Consider the following 16976-nt stretch of genomic DNA (forward strand, 5'->3'; position numbering starts at 1 on the left):
AGATCGCCCCCAAATAAATTTTCCCTGCGTCTGGAAATTCAGGACTGGCAACAACCCCTAGAGCAACCAGGCTTCGGGGGCAGCCACGGAGGTCTCCAGCCCTGGGGCCTGCCGCTCCTCCCGCCACAGAGCCACTGTCACTGTCAGGGGCAGGCGAGCCCGCCCACCTGTCTCTGGCTCCCCTTCCCCCGCAGCTGTAGGCCTGGACAGGGGTGCCGGTTCTGCTCCGAGCAGGTGGGGACCCCAGGCTGGGGGCCGCCACACTCCGCCTCCTGGCCTGCAGGCGGCCCGGGTCCCCGCAGAGCCCCACTAGCTAGAAGTCACAAACAAAGGGAGAGCAGCCAAGGCAGAAAGAGGGGTACGGGGAGGGGGCGAGTGGCCACAACTTTTTGGCGGGGTCGCGGCTCCCTCCTCCTCTCGGGTGTCCCCAGGGAGTGGGTTCCACGACGACGTTCGCCCGCCGAGCCCCTGTCTCCGCCGAGCTTCGGCCACCAGCAGCACCCCAGCCCGCGCCCCGCGCCCCCGGGACGTCCTCCTCTCCCAGGCCGGTCGGGCGCCGGGGGCCGCGGGGCGCGCGCTCGAGGGGGGCGGCCGTGACGCGCGCTCCGGCCCCGCGCGGGACTGGGGGCGTGTGTGCGGGGCGCGCCCGCGCGGGGCCCTTCTAGGAGGGCCGCTGGCTCCGGGCACCGGAGGAGCGGGGCCGAGCGCGCGGGGTCGCGGCCGGGCCGGCCCGGGCCGGAGCGGGTCCGTGTGTCCGCGAGGTCCGTGTGGGCGTCCGCGCGCGCGCCGCTTACCCTGCGCGGAGATCGGAGCCAACTCTCATTCACCCGCTGCCGCGGCGCCCCCCTCGCCGGCCGCCGGCCGCGCTGCACCTGCCGCCCGCCCGGGAGCCCACGGCGCCGGGGAGCCCGGAGGAGGCGGCCCCGCGGGTCCCGGCCACGAGCGCGGAGGCGGCGGCGGCAGCGGCGGCGGCGGCGGCGGCGCCAGGTCGCGCGCTCGCGTCCCGCTGCGCGGAGTCTGCGCGCTCCGGGCCCGGCCTGCGCAGCCGCCGCCCCGCCCCGCGCCTCGCCCCGCCCCGCACGCCGCCCCGCCCCCCCGGGGCGGCGGGCTCCTGAGCCCGCGGGGGCGCGCCTGTCCCGGCGGGGCGGCGCGCGCGCTCACGCTCGGTCGCGCGGCGCCACCTTTGTTTGGGTGGCCCACGTGCGTCCCCGCCACCTGCTCCCACGCGCACGCGCAGCGGCTCCTCCGCGCGGAGGCCGCGGCCACGTTCCCGCGCTCCGTCGCGGCGAGCGCCTCGGGTGCAGGCACGCACGGCCACGCACGGCCACGCACGCCGCTGTCCCCTCGCCGGGGCCCGCGCGCCGCACAGCCCGGGGACGCGCCGGGGCCGCCGCGGGTCCGAGACGGGGCTGCGCTGCCGGTGGCGACCCGCACCCCATGGGGAACGGCCTTCCCGTGACGGCCACTGCTGGCCCACGGCCGGGGGAGTGGGGTGCGCTCCCCTGGACCCCGGCGCCCGGAGGGGCTCCCGCATGCCCGGGGGTGCTGCCTGGCCTCAGGGCCTGGCTCTGGGTCGTCCCCGCTCTCTCCAACTCTACCCTCGTTGAAGGGAGCCGCGCCAGCGCCCTCCGCACTCCTGCGTCTGTCCAGGCACCACCCAGTGGGGTCGCGCCCTGGGCGCTCCTGCCCCCGGCTCTGGGACACCCTCTCCCCCGGAAAATCCTGCCCCACCTTGGCTGCACGACCAGAGGCCGTCCCAGCTCACAGGACGGTGCGGAGTGGACAGAGTGAAGCAGCCCCAGAGAAACCGGGCCCTTAGGCGAGGCTGGGGTGCCGGCTATGAGCCCCTCGCCCAGGTCTGACCGGGACAAGGCTACTGAAGATTGGGCTGGGAGGGTAGGGGGAACCCGGGGAATACAGAAGGCCTGAAGGCTGTCACCCAGGCTCCTCGGCCTCCCCTGCCCAGCTGGGTCCTCTGGGCTCTGCCCTGCCCGTCCCATCTGCCCGCGAGTGTCCTGCCCGCGCTTCCTGCGCTGCAGAAACTTACAAGCACGGGAGTCCTACAGGCACCTCCAGCTCAACAAACCCAGAACTGAACTCTCCCCTACCCTCCCGCCCCAAGCCGCCTCCAGCCTCCCCTCCCTCTGGGAAAGTCCTATCCATCCCTCCAGAGGCCCTAAGTCCCTGAAACACTTTGTGGGCAAGATTTGGGTCCCCCCCTTTTTTCTCCTGACCCAGCATCTCTGCCTGGGGAGGCAGGCTGATGGGCCAGGGTCAGAGGCTAGCATTCAGGTGAGCTCCTAGCAAGAGACTGTCCTTCTCTGTGACAGTTTCCTTCTGCAGAATAGAGAACCTGATGACTTCGAGTAAGGGAGCTAACCTATCGCCTGTGGCCCGGCTCCAAGCCCCCAGTTCCTTAATGCACTGCTTGACCAGCCTGGCCGGAAACAGTCCTGGCCTCCCGAGTACCCAGAGCGCCTAGGAGTCCCCACCTAGTACCTGCCACCTCCTGTCTCCAACACTATGATTGTTTGCATGGTTACTGATTATGTTCTTTCCTCCCCATACCCTCCCCACCGCACAGCTGGGGCAAGACCCGGATTATTTATGTGTGAGTCACTGCACCCCCCCCCCCCCCGCGTCCCACCCTCACCTCAGGACCTTGGCCAGACTAAGTATGGTTGTCAGGACGTTTTTGTTCACAAATGACAGAAATCCACCTCCAACTAGCCCCAAACGGCCCCCATCTGCCCATGAAAGCAGCAAACAGAACTCCCCACCATAGCATGGCGCAGACCAGGGGCCCAAAAAATGTTTTTTGTTCTTTTTTTTTTTTTTTTTTTTCAAAGCCTTCTCTTTTAAGATTTTATTTATTTATTTGAGAGAGAGACAGTGAGAGAGAGCATGAGCGAGGAGAAGGTCAGAGAGAGAAGCAGACGCCCCATGGAGCTGGGAGCCCGATGCGGGACTCGATCCCGGGACTCCAGGATCATGACCTGAGCCGAAGGCAGTCGTCCAACCAACTGAGCCACCCAGGCGTCCCCAAAAAATGTTTTTTGAAGGCATGCCCAGGGTCGGGGGAGCAGGCAGGAGCTGGAGGGAACCTGGGGAGAAGGGAAGGGGTTGAACCAGACTGTCGGGTCCACCTCAGGAGCCCTCACGTCCAGTCCCCCCAACAGACATCTGCGGTGGGTGGGGGACAGGACATCTGCACCTGCTGCCGCCAGCGAGGCCACAATGGTGGGCAAAGCCAGGTTTGGTCGCCCCGGTGGGTGGGTTCAGACCGGATCCCCCTCAAAGCAGGCGCTTGGCGTGATGGGATACTGCCCTGCTCGGGGCTCCTGAGAGTTATCCTGTCACCTCATTTACAAATGGGGACTGTTCCAGGCTCACCTGTGTCTGTGCCCCAAATAAACAGGCTGAAGCCCTAACCCCCAGTACCTCAGAATATGACGGTGTCTGGAGATGGGGCCCTTACTGCAGCCTTTATCGAGGTGATTACATTAAAATGAGGTGCTTAGGATGGGCCCTAACCCAGTCCGGCTGGGGTCCCTAATAAGAAGAGGAGGTCAGGACACACACAAACACACAGATGGGTGACCGTGTGAGCAGGGAGAGGACAGCCATCTGCAAGCCTAGGAGAGGGGTTCGGACCTTCTGCCTCTGGAACCCTGAGGAAATAAATCTCCGTTGTCCCAGACTCCCCTCCTTCCCAGTCTGTGGTATTTATGCTGAGCAAACTCCCACAAGGACCCGGCTCAGAGCAGCCACCTGACCGCTCGGATCCCCATTAGCCCCCCACCCCTCTGCTCAACCATGTGCTGGTGGGCATTGCCAAATTCTGAGCTGTGTTGGCAGCTGTGAGAAGGTCTCCTGGAGTCCCCCCTCAACCTGGAACCAGCTGAGCCCCTAGAACGGGCCTCTTGGCCTCAGAGCCCCAAAGAGCATCCAGGGGGGCAAGATGGCTAGACTCACACGAACCCCTGGGTGACTAGCAGAAGCAGGGGATGTTGGTGGCTAAGAAAGTCATGCAGAAAGAAGTCAGTGGGAGGCCTGGGCAACTTGCTGCAGACCCCGTCCTGCTCGTCCCCCCCCCCCCCGCTCCCCAGGGCCCTCAGCACCCCAGAGCGTCCTCCCCATATCCCGCCATCCTCGGGCCTTCTCCCGCCTTTCCCTCCAGGCTGCGCTCTGGGCCTGGCAGCTCCCTCCAGCTGGGCTGGCTGGACAGCCCCCGCCCTGGCCCCTCGCCCCCTGGGCCTGCACGTGGGGGCCCGGGTCCTCCGTTCAGAGCCACCTCACCTCACCCCGACCTCCACACCAAGGCAGGCGGGACCCCTACAGTCCCTGAAGCGGCTACCTCCGCGTCTCTGACCCAAAGTCCCAGGGCTCCCCTCCTTGCTGGGCCACCTGGGGGCACACAGCCCCCCCTGCTGCCCAAGGACTCCCCTGCTGTTCCTCTGCCTGCCGCCCCACCTGGGGGCACGGCTCCTCCCTCGGCCTCTTCTTCCGTCCACGCTGAAGGGCCACCTCCCCTCTGGGGTCCACCCTGACCGCCTCTCCTGCTTTTCTTTTCCTCCTGGCACCAAGGACTTCATCATACATGCCAAGGGAGGCTCCTGACCAGCCAGCCAGTGCCTCCTCTCGTTCCAGCACCAAGACCAGCGGCGGTGGCCTGTGCCTCTGAGACCATCTCTGTGCTCTGCCTGAGGACAGGGACCACGGCTGACCCCCTCCAGCCTCAGGGCCGTAGCAGCAGTCTCTGCAAGCCTGGGGACAGTGGTTCTTCTCCGGGCATCTTACCTCTCACACCGCCGTAGCTGTGCTCTTTTCGGGCACACCACATTCAAGTGCCCTCTCTTTCAGCAAGCCTTCCACGCCTGCTTCTTTTCTCGGAGCTCCTAGAGGGCCACTCTCTCCATCCTGGACTCTTCTAGAAGAGCCAGCCTGCCAAGAGGTCCCTCCCAGACAGAGCCGTCTGCCATTGGAGTCTCCCCATTCATCAAGTCCCGGGCCAGCGCCCCTCTTTGTTCCCTTCCTCCTGGCCACCTTCCCCCCAAGATACCCGATCCTCTGCCCTAGGACACCAGCCTCAGAGCTGCTGACCCACCTTGGACTCTGGGCACTGACTCCGGCCCTCAAACCTCTCTCTTGGGGACCTGCTCTCTCCCCGCCAGCTGCTCCTGCTGACCTGTGGCCCCAGCGCCATGAGACTGTGAGGGCCCTGGCCAGAGAAGTTCAGGACCGCCATCCACATGCTCTTGGCTCCGCGCCCTTGGACACACGACCTAGACCTCTGAGCCTCAGTTTCCTCTTCTGTGAAGGGAAGAAGTAAGGTGCACACCACCAGGCTGTGATCTCCACCTCTGGAGAGGCAAGAGGCAGGCTGTAGGGGAGGCCAAGGGTGGACAAAGTCTCCGAGGAAGGGTCTGGAACAGGATTCATGGTGCCTGCTGGTCCAGGGGGCTGAAGGTCTGATGGATCCCTGAGTCCTACAGGAATCAACACGTTTGTATTTCAGTACGTGGGAAAGCCTTGCACATAGTAGTCGCTCAGAGATGTGGTCTGGGTCACCGGCTGGTCGACACCCAGAAACTCTCTTTACATGTTTCCTTGACTTTAAAATGCTGGGGGCGGGGCGGGGTGGCGCCGGGGTGGCTCAATGGGTGAAGCGTCTGCCTTTGGCTCAGGTCATAAACCCGGGGTCCTGGGATCGAGGCCCGCATTGGCTCCCTGCTCTGCTTCTCCCTCTCCCGCTGCTGCTCCCCCTGCTGTTCTCTCTCTCTCTCTCTCTCTGTCTCAAATGAATAAGTAAAATCTTTAAAAAAAAAAAAAATGCTGTTGGGTAAGATGCACCATCAACTTAATAACAGGTTTTCAGGAAAAAATGGCCCACCCCTGCTGTGTCAGACACGCTCCTCTGTTCCGAGCTGCATCAGCGTCTCAGAAAGGTGAGGATGGGAACCAGTGAGAGTCTCAGAGGAATTAGCCGCGGCTGAACGCAGGTGTGAAGGGCTTTCTCAGCTTCGTGGCCCTGGAGAGACTGTGTTCTCTGAAGGGAGGGGAGCCCTAAAGACACGGCCCCTTAGCAGGGCTTCACCAGGCCCTGGGGAGGCAACAGAGCACAGACCCCAGCCACTGGCCTGGGACCCAGGGGCTCGCTGCCTAAACTTGGGGTTCTGGCTTCTGAGACTGACGGAGTGTGCCACCTGGTGGCAGCAGGCGGCAGTGCAGGGGCTGGGCGCCTGGCCCCCTCGGCCAGCCCTGGAGGTCGGCCCAGCCCCCGCCCTGCCCAACCCTCACCCCGAGACCCGCTTATAAGCCCCGCTTTCTGCCTCCTTGTGGGAGAAGGCTGGGTCAGCTACCTGGATCTGGACTCTGTCTTACATGCCTTGTGACCCTGCCAAGCCCCTCCCACTCTGGGTGCCTCAGTTTCCCTACCTTGTAGGGTGGTGGTCTCCTTTCTTCTCACCCCACGCCTACTCCGCACCCACGTGGAGGCCGGCATCTGTCAGACCTGGCTCGCACAGACCTTCCTTGGACGGGGGAAGACCTATACCTGAAGGGCGAGCCCAGGTGGTCAGTGGGGCTAGGACCTGCCACAGCCTGGGGGCTGGGGGCTTCTTGGAGGGGGAGTTTTCAGGCCTCTCTGAGGGAAGGCAGGCCTGGCAGAGGCCGGAGGGAGGAGATGGTGGGGGAGTGACAGCCCTCTCTGTCCCTGAGCCCATGAGCTGAACAAGCATGGTGGGTGGGAACCTGGGGGCCAGTGAGCCGAGGTGGCCAGTGCAGAGGAGCCCCAAGGGCTGGTAAAGGGAAGACTGGAGGAGGGTGACTGACGGTCAGTCCCTCCCCAAGGGACTCTCTTGTATTAGAACAAGAGAGTAAGAGAGTTATGATCCTATGGACCAGCTCTGTCTGATGGAATTTTCTAGAATGATGGAAATACTGTATATTTGCACAGTCCAGTAGTTATGGAGCACTTGAAATGTGGCTAGTGGCCCAAGGCCATGGGACAGCACTGCATGGAAAAGGATAGTACGTCCAAAGGATGTGCCCACAAAGCAGATGGAAACTGGAGATAGGAAAAAAAAGATGGAAATCACAAAAGAACACCATTCAGAAAACTTGTGGGACTCCTGGGTGCTTCAGCCGTAAAGCGTCTGCCTTCAGCTCAGGTCATGATCCCGGGGTCCTGGGGTCCTGGGATCCAAGCCCGCATCGGACTCCCTGCTCAGCGGGAAGCCTGCCTCTCCCTCCGTCTGCTGCTCCCACTGCTTGTGCCCCCCCACGACAAGTAAATGAATAAAATCTTAAAATAAAAGAAAGAATTAGGAAAACTCAGAAAACCCATGATGAGAGAGGAAAAGGAAAGTTGGGTGTAAAGCGTGTGGAGAATAATTAGAAGAAAAGAGAAAGTAATTCCAGGAATGAAGACAAAACTGACTGGGACCCATGACGGAATAAACACAACCAGCGGGAGACAGAAAGTATTTCTTTTTTTAAATCCCAAAGAAATGAGAGCGGGAGAAATTAGGGACTAGAGGAAAGCGAGCGAGTGTGGAAGGCAGGCAGGAGCGATCTAGCGCGGGAGTGATGATAGCATTCCCGACCAGAAAGCCAGATCCGTGGGCCAGAGCGGACACCGAAACTGTAATTGAAGTAGACATTCCTGAAATTTAAAACAGATGAGCGACTGTAAAATTACATATTGGAAGGGCATACCCCACGCTAGGAACACGGGCCTGGAATGACTAACTCTAAGATGTAGGAGAGAAACGCCACCGAATTTTAAAGAAAAAGAAAATAAAATCCTTTCGACATCCAGGTGAGAAAGTTCCCATCACTTACAAGGAAAAAATAGCAGATCGCCGCGGACTGCCGCCGGCCAAGCTTTGTGCCGGAAGGTGTAATTCCCGGATCCAAGGAAAGAAAAATGCGCACCCAGAATAGTATGTCCAGTCCAAACAGGCTTTCATGTTAAGGCTGTGGAGAAACAGTCCTTGTTGGGGATTATTGCTTCAAGAAGACTTCACTGAATCAATCTACTGGAGAACGGGCATAGGAAAGTGGAAATGAAGAGACAGCGAGATACGGGTTGATGATGAGAATGAATATGCTTTATCTTCAGAATTAAACATAACTGGGATGTTCCTGGGGAGGAACAGGGTGAGGGTATGAAAGGTTGGGCCCCTTCCTGCTTACCCTACAGGTGTTCACTGGATGTAAAAATTCTGATTTTTACAAAAAATGGAAAAAAATCAACAAAATGATTTTGAATTAGATTATGGAGAAAAGGAATAAAAGAGAAGGAATCAAAGGTCACCAGCTAAATTCATTATTGTCTTGCTTGGGGACCAATAGACAATTAAAGAATAAGGAAGGGGAGAGGGAGAGAAGGAAGGGGGAGAGAGATGGGGGGAAGGAAGGGGGGAGGGAGAGAAGGAAGGGGGAAGGAGAAGGAAAAAGGAGGGAGGTGGGAAGGGAAGGGAAAAGAAAAGAAAGAAGAAAAGCAGGCAGATAGTGGACCAAGAATATTACATAAAAGTATAAACATAAAGTAATTACAACATATATAAAGTATCATAAAAAGAGGAAGTAAAACAGTCTACCTAGGGAAAAACAGTCATTTATGTAAAAAAGTGAGAGGCACAAACATTTTTCATATTCTTAAAGAATGAAAAGATAATTAAAAATTTTCAAACAGCTACCTCAGAGAAGAGAGAAACAACAGGGTACTTCTTTGAAAATACTTTGTTTGGTAGATCCATTGGAGAAATAATGTTAAATTTTTAAAAATCCTGAAACTAAAAATGAAATTAATGAACATTGGCTGTGTGTTCAGATGGCAACATGACCATACAGGGAAGAGATATTCCAGGTGACCTTAAATACAATCATTTGTCGGCACATGTCTGTTGGCTTATAACTAAAGGACAAAAAGTACAAAATATTTAACTCCTTTCAGTGAGCATGTTGGTATTATTGTTGGTATTGGGTACTGCTTTTCTGAGATCATTGTGTATAGGGTGGAATGAAGCACCCAAGAGATTATTTTCTCAATGTGCTGTTTGTAGTTCAGGTGAGGGGAGGTAGCGGTCAATGAGTTTAAGTAAAAATGCTATAGTCCAGACTCTAAGTAGTAAATGTCAGTGTAGGCTTGAGGTGTATTTCTTTAGAAACAAATGTCTGTCTGCTCTGTCCCGTGGAAATGCCTTAGAAATAAGGATCAACCCCCTGGAATTGAGCACCCTAAGTGGGAGATCTGTGGTCTCTAACTTCCCCTAAAAGGAAACAGAACTTGGAGAAAGGCTGGTTCCAGCTCTGGGATGGAAATGTACAAAGTGAGCCTGGAACGCCTTGTCACACCTAAAAAAGCAAGAAGCTCTCAAAGACTGCTGGGGTCAGGTCAGAAACACCCTGATGCCACAGAACAGTCTCGCACTGACTGGGGACGGGACAATTAGAACACCAGTAAGGACTGTAACTGCGGTGGATTGAAGTACATTCTGTATGCTCGAATCCATCAATTCATAATGATGCAAAAAAAAAAAAAAAAAAAGCTCACAATCAGAGGATACTAAGGAATCAACTCATTATTTTGAAACTTGTAAGTAAAGGAATCAACCATTTATCCTATCTTTCCTACATGATCTATAACTTAGGATGACCAAATAGTGGATAAGGGGAAGTTTCTGTTGCCAGGATTTCAGCCAGTGACTGAAGGCAGCAATGGTAGAATTAGGACAGCACCATTTTTTACCTGCTCGTGGATGAAGGGGTCCAGGGCAGTGATGGGCAATGACCAGGAGTGGATCTTAAACCATAAAAAGAGAGAAATCTGACATTATGGTTATTCCTAACAGAAAACTCACCCCCCCCATGAAGTCTTCTTGCCAAAAAAATACTGAACCTGAATCTGATTTAGCCTCTGAATCTGCCCATTATGGTGGCCAATACCCCTCTCCCCAGGTATTTACATTAAGATTAAAATTAATTAAAATGAAATAAATGAAGAATTCAGTTCTTCAGTTGAACTAGCCATATCCTAAAGGTGGTGGGAGTTAGGGGGTCCTACCTGAAAAGATTCCCTGTACCTCCCAGAGGCGGCTGACCCCATCCTGCTGACACAGGTTCACGCACACCCTGAGAAGGGGCATGCTGCCTCCTCCACCTTCCGGGCACTCAGCCTCCACCTTCCGGATGTCTTAGAACAGGGCTTTTGGGGTGTGGGAAATGCTGGGTGCTGGAGACGCACGTGGTGCCAGCCCCGCTCAGCTCCCTTCTAGCGGGTGGGGGGTGTGGGAGAGGATGGACTCCTGCCGTCCTGGGTTTCTGTGTGTGCCGCCGAGGAGTGAGCTGGTGTTGAGCCCCCGAATGGGGGCAGGACCTTCTCCTGGTGCCCAGGAAAGTCTGTCTTTAATAAAGTTTTCCAAAAAAGTGAGATTTATAGAAAAATTGCCACAATTCTTCAGAGATGCCTTATCACCCCACCCAGCTCCCCCAGTTGTCATCCTACCTCGGTCTGGTGCATTTCTTACAACACATGAATCAGTATCAATCCATCATAGTTAACTAAAATCCAGGCTTCTCCTGCAGACCAACTTTATTTTCTGAGACCCGCATCTGGGACACTATATGGCATTCAGTCGTCGTGTTTCCTTGGCTTTCTCTGGGCTGTCACTGCTCCTTCGTTCTTTGTTTCTGCAGATCTTGATGGTTTTGAGGAGAACTGGGCATTTTTGTAGAGGTCTCTTGGCTGGGATTTTTCTGATGATTTTCTCGGACTTGGACTGGGGTCACCCGTTTGGGAAGGAGACCGCAGAGGCCAAGTGACCCTCCTCATCCCATCCCTTCAGGCATGTGCTGTCAGCCTGACGGGTCCCCGTGACATTGACCTCGATCACTTGACTGAGGGGGCCTTTTCAGGCTTCTCCCAAGTAATTTTCCTACTTCCATTCTGTACCCTGCGGGAGGAAGTTGCAACAGTGACATTGGTCTATTTAAATTTTTCTCTATGTAACACAGCACAAGAACTTGGTTTTATTACTTGACGCAGTTAATATTTGCTTAGACTTGCCCACCCACTTACATAATTTTATAGCGGGGATACCCGTACAGCAAAATTTACCATCGTAACCATGTCTGGGTGGACAGTTCGGCAACCCTAAGCACATGAACGCTGTTTTCATCTTGCAGAACTGAAACTCTGTCCCCATCGGATACTCGCTTCCATGCCCCTCCCCCAGCCCCGACAGCCACCACCTACTTACTGTCCGTCTTTAGGATCCAGACAACCGTACGCCCCTGCCGTAAGTGAGATCCTGGAGTATTTGTCCTTTTGTGTCTGGCTTACTCCACGAGCCGAATGTCCTCAGGACTCCTCCGTGTTGTAGCAGGACTCCAAAGTTCCTCCCTTGGAAAGGCTGAGTCCCATTTCGTTGTAAGGATGGACCTCACTGGGTTTATCTGTTGATGGACACTCGGATGGTTTCCACCTTTCAGCTCTTGCAAACAACGCTGCGATCAGTACAAATTATCTCTTCACGTCTCTGCTGTCAGTTCCCTTGGGTGCATACCTCGAAGTGGGCTTGGTGGGTCATATGGAATCCTCTGTTTAACCCTTTGAGGAACTGCCAAACTGCTTCCCACACCAGGGGCACCATTTTATGTTCCCACCAGCAATGCACAAGGGTTCCAGTTTCCCTGTGCTCTTGCCGATGAAATGCTATTTCCTGTTGCTGTTTTTAAAAATAATAGCCATCCATGGGCACCTGAGGGGTGGGTTGGGCATCCGACCCTTGATTTCGGGTCAGGTCATGATCTCAGGGTCATGAGCCTGAGCCCCACATGGGGCTCTGTGCTGGACCTGGAATCTGCTTAAGATTCTCTCTCTCCCTCTCCCTCCGCTCCCACCCGGCCCCGCTCATGTGTCCCCTCTCTCAAAAATAAACTAAAATAATAGCCATCATAAAGGGTGTGAAGTTGTACGCCTTTGTAAATTTTTTTAAATTTATCATTCTTCAAGTAGGTGGTATAGACCGAATTTTGTGTGCTCCTCAAATTCATTTGTTGAAACTCTCACCTCCAATGGGATGGTGTTTGGAGGTGGGGCCCATGATGGGATTAGTGCCCTATGAGATGTGAGAGAGATCTTTCTGTCCCTAGTTTGTTAGTACCAAGGAAAGGCCACGTGAGGACGCAGCCTGAAAACGGCCGTCTACACCCAACGAGAGGGCCCTCACCAGGAACTCAGTCGGCAGCATCCTGGTCCCAGACTTCCAGTCTCCGGGACTGTGTGAAACCAATGTCTGCTGTCTAAGCCCCTCAGAGTGTACATCTCACAGAGGCCAAGCTGAGATGGTCGGTAATATGTTCACATGGTTCAATATTCAAAAGGCACGAAAGGCATCCAGGGAAGCCACCTTACTCTCAGCCCCAGCCATTCACACCCCTGCAGGGAGGGAGCATTTGAACCAAGACCCCATAATGAGACAATCAGTAAGAAAAGGGTTCTAGGCAGAAAGAAGAGCCCGTGCAAAGGCCCTGAGGTGCCAAATACATTCAAGGAGCTGAAAGGTGGTACAGTGAGCCCAAGTGGCTTTATGGGGACAGGGCCCTGCAGGGGCTTTGGAGGCTGACTGGGGTCTGATTCCTGCCCTGTCAGGTAAGAGGGCACCAGACCTTTCTCTCTCTCTCTCTCTCTTTCTCTCTCTGCCTCTTTCCTCATGTGTAAGATTGGGATAGTGATTGTGCCCACCCCACAGGATGTGAGTGCGTCGGTGAGGGTAAAGCCCTAAGAGAAGGGCCTGGTGTGGTCAGCATCTACTTTCAAGGGCCCTGGTCCTCCCCAAGCACATGCATCAGCCAGGACGCAGGGATGACAAGAGGCCTATCTTGCTGCCTCCCCCACTCCCCTTCCGCGAGCTGCGTCGCACACCCATCTGGGCCCATCGCAGCCCAGAGGACGCATGAAGCAGGCAGACACCCGGGTGGCACGTGTGGTCGGCTCTAGCCCACCCTGGGATGAGCAGCTGGGTCGGGGCACAGAGCACCCCCACCCCCGCCAATGCTGCCGGGCTCCACTAACCCATTTTCCAGCAGACTTTTCCAATGAAGGAAGCAGGGGGTCGTCTACACAAGTCCCGCACGGGCTCCTGCAGCCGCTGGGGTCCGGCGCTCTGGGCAGCTCTGCGAGGCTGAAGCACAACCGCCCCCCACCCCGCCGCTTATCCCCAGGACGGGGCTTCTGCACGGTAGGACGAAGGCAGCCGCTGCAGGTCTGGGGCAGGGTGAGCCGGGAAGGGCTGCGATTTAAAGAGATCACCCAGCTGCTGGAGAAGAAGAGATCAGAGGGACCAGCACAGGGTGGAAGACAGGAGGCCGGCGGGGAAAGTCTGGCATTGTCCGCGGGCAAGGTGGTCGCCTGGACCAAGGCAGCAACTCTGGGAATGGAGAAAACTGGAAAGACCCATGGAGCAGGCCTGGAGGGTCCACGGGTCCGTGGTGCACGGGAGGTGGCTGGGCGTGCAGGAGACCACACCATCCATGGGGCCAGCAAGGGGGTCAGGCCTCAAGGCCTTTTAGAGGGGTCCATGGCCGGGAAGCTGGGGCTCCCACTCAGCTTTGCCAACCCCCCACACCCTACCGTCCAGCTGTCACAAGGACCCGGTCAGGCCGTGTCAGCTCCCCCAGCAGCCAGCACGGAGCTCCTGAAGGACTGAGCCCATCCTGGTCACATCAGTCCCCGGTCGGAAAGCCTCCCTGGTGTTGTGGAGCCCATCTAAGCTAATTCTGGGCCTCTCCCAGCTCACCTGGTGTCCAGTGTGAGGGGAACTCTAGGGACGAGAGGCCTCCCACTGCGGGGACAGGACTTGGTTCCCTACCCCCAACCAAACCGTGTAACCACAGCCTCAGTGGGTGTGGGAAGTGGGTTTGGGTAGAGGGAGAGTGTGGGGGGTGCTGAGGCCCGGACTCAGAGGATCCAGACGTGACAGCAAGGAAAGGCACGGGAAGGACAGGCTGTCACCTTTGTTCATCTCAGCCTCACGGGACCCAGGCGGGTCTGTGATCGCCCGTCACGCAGAAGGGAGCCAGGGCTCACAGAGGTGAAGCTATGTGCCCAGGCCACAGCCGCCCGCATGACCTGGGCCCTTGGGGGTGTGCTCCATTCCCCAAGCCTGCCAAAAACCTCGAGGCTGCGCGAGGTTCCCTAAAACTCCTGACAGCTACCTAAATTCACAAAGATTTCCCGTGGTCTCACAAGACTTCCCAGGGATCTCAAGACCCCTGAGGTCTCCCAAGACCCCTCAAAGACCCTCCAGACTCCCCCATACCCCAATATGCCCATGACTGCCCAGGGCCCCTAAAGGCCCATCAGGACCCTCCATGGCTCCTCAATGCCCCCAGGCCATTCAGACCCATCAACCCTCTGCCCCAGCCCCCTGAGGACCCAAAGTCTCCCAAAGTCTTCCAAGGCCCCCAGGCGCCCCCAAATCTCCAGGCCCCAAATCCCTAAGGTCTCCCAAATTCCCCTAGGCCCTCCCATTTCCCTAAGACCTCCCCCAGGCCTCAGGTCTCCCTCTCCATCAGCAGCCCTCCAGGAGACGCCCTCTGCATTGCCTTCTCCTGGGATGTCCAGCTGGGGTGCCCAGGGGGTGAATCCAATTGGCCAGTGGCTCACTCTACTATCAGTGGTCAGTCCTGGGCTGGCCTGTGGGGTGCCCCTTCTGGGTCATGTGACCACCAGGCACAGTCACGTGGTTTCAGACGTGGCTGTCTGCACTCTGCTGCCAACGGGGCCGGGAGGAGGCTGGGAGGAGGTCTGTCACCGGGTCCGGAGCCGCCTGCCACCCTGGGCACCCCACTCAGGCACCAAGGGCTGCACCCAAGGAGGACCACAGAGCTAGGGGACGTGCAGAGAGCTGAGGAAGTCCCTGAATGGGACCCCAGGCCCTCCTGGAGCCCCGGCCCACAGCCTGCCCTGCCCCTCAGTGGAGGAGCCAGCACCCCCTACGCACCCCTCCCTGGTCTGGAGGCCCAGGGCCCTGCCCAGCCAGCCTCTCTCCAGCTCCCGTTCCTGCGCCCAGAGGCTGAACCCATCAGCCACTCACTGAAACACACCCACAGACGGCAACCTCGGCTCCCCACTCCTGCCCTCGGGTTGTCACCTAGAGAAGGGAGGAGGCGCCCAGAAGGGCTCTGCCTCTGTGGGGAGGGAGCTTGTCTTTCGCTTCCCAAGCAGCCTGGTGCACAGACGGTGACCTCTGAGATCCGAGGTCCCGAGGTCCCCGGGTTCCGTTGTAAGGAGGGAAGAGCCAGCCAGACGAGGAGGCAGGAGTGTTTGGCCTTGGGCAAATCCCTTCGCTTTCCTGGTCCTCAGAGGCCTCACTGCTCCCCTGGGGTGATGAGCTGACGGGTGGGGACCGTCGGGCTCAGAGCAAGGACTCTAAGAGGGGTCGCCTGGGCTTGAGTGAGTCCTGGATCTGCTGCCTGCGGGCTGTGATTCTGGGCAAGTTACTAGCCTGCTCATGCCCGAGTTCCCTCCCCGGTGAAGTAGGGATCAAACAGAACACGCCCCTGAGCACGGTTACGAGGAGTCAGTGAGTTAGTAGTTGTAAAGTGCCTGGCACATGGTTAGTGCGACGGGAATGGAAACTCGCGATTTCATCCAACGATCCATAGTTCGTTTAGCAAACACGTACCACCAGGGGTGCATGCTAGGTCCTGGCTGGGCCCTGGGTTGGCGGAGAGGAACCGAAGGAAAATGCAAGGAAGGTCCAAGTAACCACATCCCACGACAGCTGGAGCTGGCGATCTGTGAGGGGTCCCGGGTTCAAGGGACATGAGAGTCAGAATGCGACACTTCTGGGGTGGTCAGGAGGGCTTCTTGGAAGAGGGGGCATTTAAGCGGGGCACGGAGGGAGGCATGGGCTGGCAGGGACTGACACAGAGCATGTGCAGCCCGCTGATTGCTGGCTGGTCTGTGGAGGTGTGGACTGTGCTGGCTGCTACGTCTGCTGGGACCACGGCTCTGAAATGACTTCATTGCACAGCTCAGCAGATCCGTAAACCCACTCGGCTGGGTGACCTGCACACTGCGCCCACCTGGCACTTCTCCCGAGGGGCATCCATGGCCCTGGCCAAGCTGGGGCTGAGGAGGGTCAGGTGTGGGCTAACGACTTCCCCACTCGGCTCCTCTCACATACCTTGGCTGAATCCTGAGGCTGGGGTTTTGCACACCAGCACGACCCATGAGACAAGACCCCTGGAGGCCTGCCCTGCCCCACCCCCACTCAGTGTTTCTGAGGCGTCATTCCCTCAAGAGACCTCCAGCCCTTGCCAAGGCCCAAGGCCATAATAACACGCTGTTAAGAGCCAACTTGGGAGCCCGGGGCCTGCCTGGGCAGAGATTTGGCCCAGGAGGCAGTGAGCCGCGCTGACTCCCGGGAAGACCGCCAACACCCACGCCAGCCTGCCTGGGCACACCACTCACCTGACAGCTTACTATGACACAGCCGTCAAGGCCTGGCCCAGACATCACCTCCTCTGGGCTGGGCTGGGGGTCTCCATGGGGTCTCCAGTCTTGGGGCTTCCTGATGAAGCAAGGAGTTGTGTGTGACAGAAAAACTGACGCAGACCAGCTTAAGCAGAAAAGGAAACGTATTAATGTATGTATCTGCCAAGCCCAGGGTGTCCTTCAGGCATGGCTCGATCGAGGACTCCAAGGGCTCTGCTTCTTTTTGTGGTGTCTCCAGATGGCGGCTCTTCCAGGCCGGCATTCTCCCCCACCAGCAACCTGAGATTTCCCCTGCCGAACTATTCTAACAAAAGTTTTGAATCTGGGCCTCAGTGGCTGTGGGTCACCTGGCGAAGGTCTTACAAACACGCCTAAAGCAGGAAGGGCTGGGTCGGCTCTATCTGGACCACGTCACCTGAGCGTGGGGGAGGAGATGGGGTACAGTTAGCAGTCAAAGCGGGGG

The 16976-nt window shown here is 57.4% G+C and overlaps 1 protein-coding gene across 2 annotated transcripts in view; it reads right to left on the reverse strand.

Annotated features, from left to right (window-relative positions):
- The window catches only part of GRAMD4 (GRAM domain containing 4), a 73572-nt gene extending 71951 nt beyond the window's left edge, over positions 1-1621 (reverse strand). The window contains exon 1 of one of the 2 annotated variants that reach the window (XM_032345899.1): positions 1599-1621. Coding sequence is in view for 1 of the 2 variants with exons in the window: in XM_032345895.1 (XP_032201786.1) it covers positions 795-823 (29 nt within the window). In the remaining variant the exon portion in view is untranslated. Of the gene's footprint in view, positions 1-794; positions 1005-1598 lie in introns of those variants that run through there. The other variant, XM_032345895.1, reaches the window with a different exon arrangement.
- Between the last annotated feature and the right edge of the window lie 15355 nt (positions 1622-16976).

This window comes from Mustela erminea, chromosome 6, assembly GCF_009829155.1.
Source record: "Mustela erminea isolate mMusErm1 chromosome 6, mMusErm1.Pri, whole genome shotgun sequence".
NCBI classification, from domain to species: Eukaryota; Metazoa; Chordata; class Mammalia; order Carnivora; family Mustelidae; genus Mustela; species Mustela erminea.